The sequence below is a fragment of the Sesamum indicum genome, linkage group LG2 (genome assembly GCF_000512975.1).
Source record: "Sesamum indicum cultivar Zhongzhi No. 13 linkage group LG2, S_indicum_v1.0, whole genome shotgun sequence".
NCBI lineage: Eukaryota > Viridiplantae > Streptophyta > Magnoliopsida > Lamiales > Pedaliaceae > Sesamum > Sesamum indicum.
The window spans coordinates 8,353,850-8,360,766 of NC_026146.1; the positions used below are offsets into that span (position 1 = coordinate 8,353,850).

Consider the following 6,917-nt stretch of genomic DNA (forward strand, 5'->3'; position numbering starts at 1 on the left):
GGAGAAGAATTAATAAATAAAAATTATTTAATTTATCAAAATTTAAAAATAATAAAAAATAATAATAAAAAATATTAAATGTTTAATTTAAATATATATTAATAATTGAAATATAATATTTTATATAAGTTAAAAAAATGATATAATTTTTAAGTATTTTTGTATTTATTTAGTATATTTTATAAACAAATATTAAAATATATTTAAATTAAATAATAATTTAGTAAAGTATTTAATTTAATAAAATTTTAAAATAATAAAAAATAGTAAATGCTTAATTTAAATATATATTAATAGTTTTAGTATAATATTATAAAGGTTAAAAAAATTGATATAAATTTTAGGTATTTTTATATTTATTTAGTATATTTTAAAATAAATATTAAAATACATTTAAATTAAATAATAGTTTAATTTGATAAATGACATTTCATTTTATAAAAGTTAAGAAAATCTGATATAATTGTAGGATTGTTATATTGATTTAGTATATTTTATAAATAAATATGAAAATATATTAAATTAAATAATAATTTTATTTAATTTATAATATATTATTTTTATTTATATTCAAATAAAAGGGACAAATTGAAAATTTGCTCACTTAAAATCCTATTTTTGTAGTATGTTTGTGAGGGGATATTTAGTTGTATATATAATGAAGGAGAAGGGTATTTTGGACTATTGTACTATCAAAAAAGCTGAAATAGGATAAAAAAAAAGCTCTACTCTCATTTCCACCGCGTGTACAGCACCTTCCGTCAGTTTTGAACGGAGAGGGTCTTTTTTGCAGGGTTTCAAAATTCACAAGGTCTTTTATGACTATTTATTTAACATAGGTAAGTTTTGTGCAATTTTAGCATAAGACAGGGGGTATTATGCAATTTTCCCTAAAATAATTCCCCCGAGAACTTCCCCACCACAAAATCCTGCAGCTAATGAGTGAAGTCCATCCACTCCTCTCCCATTCTGCTGTTCTCTTCTCCATCTAACTCAACACTTCAATTTCTTCGCCATGAACCTTCACCTTACACACATAAAACTGGCCATTTTATCAATATCCATGATGATTTTCACCTGCAAAACCTCATCGACCAACAGCCTGCATCCAGTGATCTTGATACCGGGAAGTGGGGGCAACCAGCTCGAAGCCAGGCTGACAGCAGAGTACAAGTCCTCAAGCTTGCTGTGCAACCGATGGTACCCACTGAAGAAGGACCCTGACGGGTGGTTCAGGCTTTGGTTCGACCCCACTGTGCTTTTCAAACCCTTCACCAAATGCTTCAATAAGAGGATGATGATTTACTATGACCCTGATGTGGATGATTACCATAATGCCCCTGGTGTTGAGACTAGAGTGCCTTCTTTCGGCTCTACTCAGGGCCTTCTCTATCTTAATCCTAATCTCAAGTAAGTTTTCCATGAACCTTTGTGTTGATGTTGGGCTCAAATTTACAGTACTGTCTATATACATCATGATAGCTTATTGTGTTCTTGAAAGAAGTAGTTTTTGGAAAGGGCTAATTACGCTTAGACCCCTCTAAACATGCAAAATTATATTTTTACTCAAAAAAGTCTAAAATTATACTTACACTCCTTCCCAAGATTACTGTTTACATTTGACCCTCTTTCGTTAGAGCTTGGATACAAAATGCTGATGTTATCAAAATAATTACATAAATTTCAATTTTATCCCTCAGTTAACATTCCGTATAATAATTTTGTACTTAGAAAAAAATGTAATGGCGTTAACCTCACTCTATTATGGATATTACATTTATCTCTTTATAAGTACAAAAATATACATTGTAATGTTAAATGAGGGTAAAATTGAAATTTTATATATATATATGTTTTTGCTAGTATTTTTCATCCGACCCGTAACAGAAGGGAGTCAGGTGTAAATAAAATTTTTTAAAAGAGGGTGAAAGTCTAATTTCAAAAGTTTTCTTTAAAGAAAATGTAATTTTGTATTTTAAAGATAATTAATCTTTTTGGAAATTATTCTAATTATGAATCTTTTGTACAAGTACGATATGTTAACTTCTGTAAGAGAATATATTACCCACTAGAAATTTGGTTCACAGTACTTTACTATTTGTGAAAATAGTAATAAGTACAAAATATTTTTAAGTTTGCAAAGGGAGATAAATATTTTAGAGACGGAAATCCTACTTTCAGAGACGGAAATTTCCGTCTCTGATGCCCTGTTTTCTTGTAGTGTTATAATTACAATGTTTGGATTTGCAGAAGTATAACATCGTACATGGAACCTCTGGTGAGATCTTTGGAAGAAGTAGGGTATGTAAGTGGGAGCAACCTCTTCGGCGCACCGTATGATTTTAGATATGGATTGGCTGCCGAAGGCCACCCCTCCATCGTCGGCTCAAAATTCCTCTCTGACCTGAAAAATCTAATAGAATCCGCAAGTAATTCGAGCGGAGGGAGGCCTGTAATCCTTCTATCGCACAGCCTAGGAGGGCTATTCGTCCTGCAACTCCTCGACCGCAATCCAACTTCTTGGCGCCATAAGTATATAAAACACTTTATCGCATTGTCCGCGCCATGGGGCGGCACGGTGGAAGAAATGCGCACTTTTGCGTCAGGAAATGCGTTTGGGGTGCCATTAGTCGACCCGTTGCTGGTCAGGGAAGAGCAGAGGAGTTGCGCTACTAACCTATGGCTCATGCCATCTCCAAAAGTGTTCGACAGGACGAAACCGCTTGTGATCACCCGAAACGGCTCATATTCGAGCTCTGATATTGCTCAGTTCCTTCAAGATATTGGGTTTCCTGAAGGAGTCCGGCCTTATAAGATGCGTGTTTTGCCTTTGGTTCAGAGTTTGCCTAGCCCTCAAGTGCCTGTTACGTGCGTTTTTGGTAGTGGGGTGAGGACACCGGAGACTTTGTTCTACGGGGATTCTGGGTTTGAGAAGAGGCCGGAGGTTGTGTATGGGGATGGGGACGGCACGGTGAATATGGTAAGCCTGATGGCATTGGAATCGGCTTGGGACGGTAGGGAGAATCAGTCGCTTAAGGTCATCAAGATTCCTGGAGTGTCTCACACATCTATACTGAAAGATGGGACTGCACTTGGTAGAATAATTGGTGAAGTTTCTGGCATCAATTATGAAATTTCAACAAGTTTACTTCGTTGGGTTTGAATTTTTCTATTACAAATTCACACCCCATTCCCTATTACATTTGGGTTAAAAGCGAATACCCACTGTTGTCAGCATTGTTTAAAAAATCTCACGTGGAAAAAATAATTACTAGAAAACTTCCTTGTGTTTCTCAAATGGTACAAAAGTACAGCCTCCGATTCGTGAATTGCACATGTCATTTTTTATTTTTCATTTTTAATTATAAAATGATATTTATACGTTTGTTTAAGAGCTATTTAAATTTTAATTAATATGGATTGATGGCTCAGATCTCATCAATAGCATCTAGGGTCCATATATTTGATGTTTAAATCTATAATCCGAATATCATTAACTCAATCAATGGTCTGAAATTAATTTGATATATATTGGATGATATATAATTAAATAATATATAAATACAAAAAATTATATAAAATATTTTAAAAAATTATAAAAATTCCATGTCATCATCTTTTTTCCAAAACCGCCTTCCCCCCAATCGGCTTATTCCCCTCACTCCCCCCCCCACTTGCTCTTCCCTTCCCTACTCTTTTCTCCATCGTCGCCCTCTTCATCAGTCATCTCTCTCTCTCTCTCTCTCTCTCTCTCTCTATATATATATATATATATATATATATATGAATATTAAATATAAATGTATTTAGTGTTTGTGTAGATATATACTATGATGTGTACAAGATTTTTGGCCACACCATAAAGTCGAAAGATCTTAAAAAAAAAAATAAATTAAAATCAACGGGGACTAATCCTGCAAAACAAAGGTTAGCACTCCAATGATTAAATTAATAGTGATTTTACTGAAAAAGAGTAAGGGAAACTTGAATCAAAGTGAGAACAATAGTGTAGAATAACGTTAAAGTATATATATTCATATGGAGAGCAAATATAGGTTCAAAATAGTCTAAAAATCGATAGAGAAATGAGAGAATAAGTGAGAGTGAAGGTTGATGTTAACAAATAATTGCACAAGGCCTCTATTATAGGAATGTACAGAGCAGGATATGGGGCTTATTATCAAGAGTCCAACACCATTTGAAAGCCCTTTGAATCAACTAACTAGTCGAACAAATCCTGCACGATTTGAACTTGATTTGATTGAGATACATTAAGTTAACTGAGTCTTGCCAAGTCGGCTTGAAAATCTGAGAATCGTTACTCGTGGACTCCTAGCTCGTTTGCCATCAATCTACTAGGAGCCACCTAAAGATATTTTAGAATGACGTGTTTTGATGTGTTTTGCAAGCTATATGACGTATCCGTCCAGCTATATCATGATGTGTTTTGCTGGAATGAGTTTGTTTTTTAGGTCTGCTAGTACAATAATGTATAAAGTAAGCTTGTGGGCTTGTCTCCTTGCTGATGGGCCAGCTGGGCTCGTAGCCAGCTAGGTTGATGTGCCTTACTTATGGGCTTAGTCCATGAAAGATTTAGAAAACATCATCACCCCCCTCCCCCCATTCCAGGAGTGCAAATCGTAGAGCTTAACTGCTAGAGTAGGTAGGATATCCTGCTAATAATAAGGGACTTTTCATACTCATCAGAATATAACTCAAGTAGTAAGTTAGTCTAGGCAGGTTTTATTAGTGTTATGTTGAATCAAATATGCCAAACTTATTTTATTAATTTATTTTAGCAGTCACAGTTCTCAACAAAATTATAAATACGTTTCTAGAATGCAAACAATTGTCATTTTTGGATGAATCTTATATGGGGTTAAATCTTTGTGAGTCTAGTTTCACATGGTCCAAGTTTCAAGTACATTTGAAATTTATACAGAGAGTTATGACTATTTAACCAAGTACTGCCAGAAATAAAATTTGATGTTTAGCATTATGTTTTTGCATTTATTTTATGTACAAAATTATATATTTATTAGCTGGTGCTTAGGCCTATGAAAAGACTTGTAATATGATATTATTTAAATGAACAGAGAGAAATAATTTAGAGTGCAAAGATTAAAGATTATACTCCTCTTTCTCTTCCTTCAAAAATGTTAAAATACAGTTATACCCATCATTGCTTCCAACACTCTCCCTAGAATTTTGCTCTCGCCTCTGCAAACAGATATGCATTTTCTTGGTGCAGGTGTACCGAATCCTTCCTCGCTGCAAGGTTCATTGCAGTTGCACCTACACCTCATTTGGCTTAATTCAAGTATTTTTTCGACATTTGGCTTAAAAAAATATTTCTGGGAGTGTTTGTAGGGACGGAGGCAAGCCTCGTCGAGCCCCAGCGGTCGACAGGGCTTGGTTTCGACTTGGGTCTATTAGCCTATTAAGTCCTAGGTTTAAACTTATCTTGTCTATTAATAAAAATAATAATCAAAGTATACTTAAACGTGTTTAAAATATATTTTTTCGACAGTTTTATTTTTAGTCTCTCTCTATTGGTTAGAACCACAGGATTTCTACTTAGTCATGAAAAAAAATTGCTATCTTGTGGAGTTTATATTTCTTACCAAAATTCTTCTTACTTGTAAATTTCAACACATCCTCGTCAACAGAATAATAATTTGTAAGAATCAATTCTACTTATATTAGTATATTTATCTTATTTGTAATGAGTATTATAATAATTTAATCTTTTGTGAAATAAATATTTTTATTTACCACCTAATTAATTAAAATTCCATAGCAGTAAACTTTATAATATCACAATTGTAACATTTGAGGATTTTTATGTTTTATTTGCAATTTTTTTATATTATTCTTACACTATAGAAAAATCTAAAGTAACTTGCTAAAATTAATTAATTGAAAAATATTTTTTTTCAATCATGCAAATTTATTTATTGTGGAATAAATAATAATATTTTAATTTGATTGATCGCCATATTAAGTGAATATTACTTTCATTACTTTCTTCCTTAAAAATATAGCATTCGTGCCACGTCGATTTTGGTGCATATAATAAATAAATTTTTATGTTTTAAAATATATTATATATAATAAAAATATTTAATTCAATAAATTACATTAAAAAGAAAAAAAGGATCAATTTAAAAATATTATTGATATAATAAAAAAATTGAATATAATACTGTTACAAAATTTCATTTGGGAGTATAGAAATATGTTCGTAGTATTTGGATTCGTTTTCTGAGTATTTTGTTGGAGATAGAGAGAAAAAAATAAAGATAAATAAGTGTGTGTTAGAGATAGTATGTATGTTTGGATTTATGTCTAAAGATGATTTAAAATAAGTATTATATGTTTAATGTTGTGTTTCGGGAGACAAAATTACTATTTATTGTCAAATTATGTCTTTTTTATATATATTTATATATATATATATATGTGTGTGTGTGTATATATATATGTATTTATGTTAAAATAGTTAAAAACATCTAAATAAGGTATTTTTTGAATGATGATAAATATTGGGTATGTTTTGATTTATTTTGAAAATAATTTAAAAATAAAAACAAATATAGTGGTTTTGTCTTTGTATTAGTATATTTTGAGTAATTGGATTTAAAAATAAAAAGAGTGTAAGAAATGAGAGTCCACGTCAGCAGCAAAAAGAGGACAAGGACAAAATAATACGTCGCTGACGAACATAATCATTCGTTCACCTGCTGCAAAAGCTTTTTTTTCAAAAATTCAGGTCGATCTCGAATCGCGAAATACGACGTCGTAGGAACATGTCTTGGCTGGCTCGTTCCATCGCCAACACTCTCCGCCTCGACGACGAAGAAGTAGAAGATGTGGTGGAGGAGAAGGAGACCCGAGATGACGCCATTCCTCGACCC

The 6,917-nt window shown here is 32.2% G+C and overlaps 2 protein-coding genes across 2 annotated transcripts in view; both read left to right on the top strand.

The window, feature by feature from the left end:
- Positions 941-3,329, top strand: LOC105155608 (lecithin-cholesterol acyltransferase-like 1). Its single transcript, XM_011071501.1, has 2 exons — positions 941-1,410; positions 2,251-3,329. Exons 1-2 carry the CDS (start codon positions 1,016-1,018, stop codon positions 3,161-3,163), a joined length of 1,308 nt encoding a protein of 435 aa, XP_011069803.1. The 5' UTR covers positions 941-1,015; the 3' UTR covers positions 3,164-3,329.
- LOC105155609 overlaps positions 6,721-6,917 on the top strand; it is a gene marked incomplete in the record, with an annotated part of 5,204 nt that continues 5,007 nt past the window's right edge. The window contains 1 exon segment of the mRNA XM_020692021.1: positions 6,721-6,917. Coding sequence (XP_020547680.1) covers positions 6,810-6,917 — 108 coding nt within the window.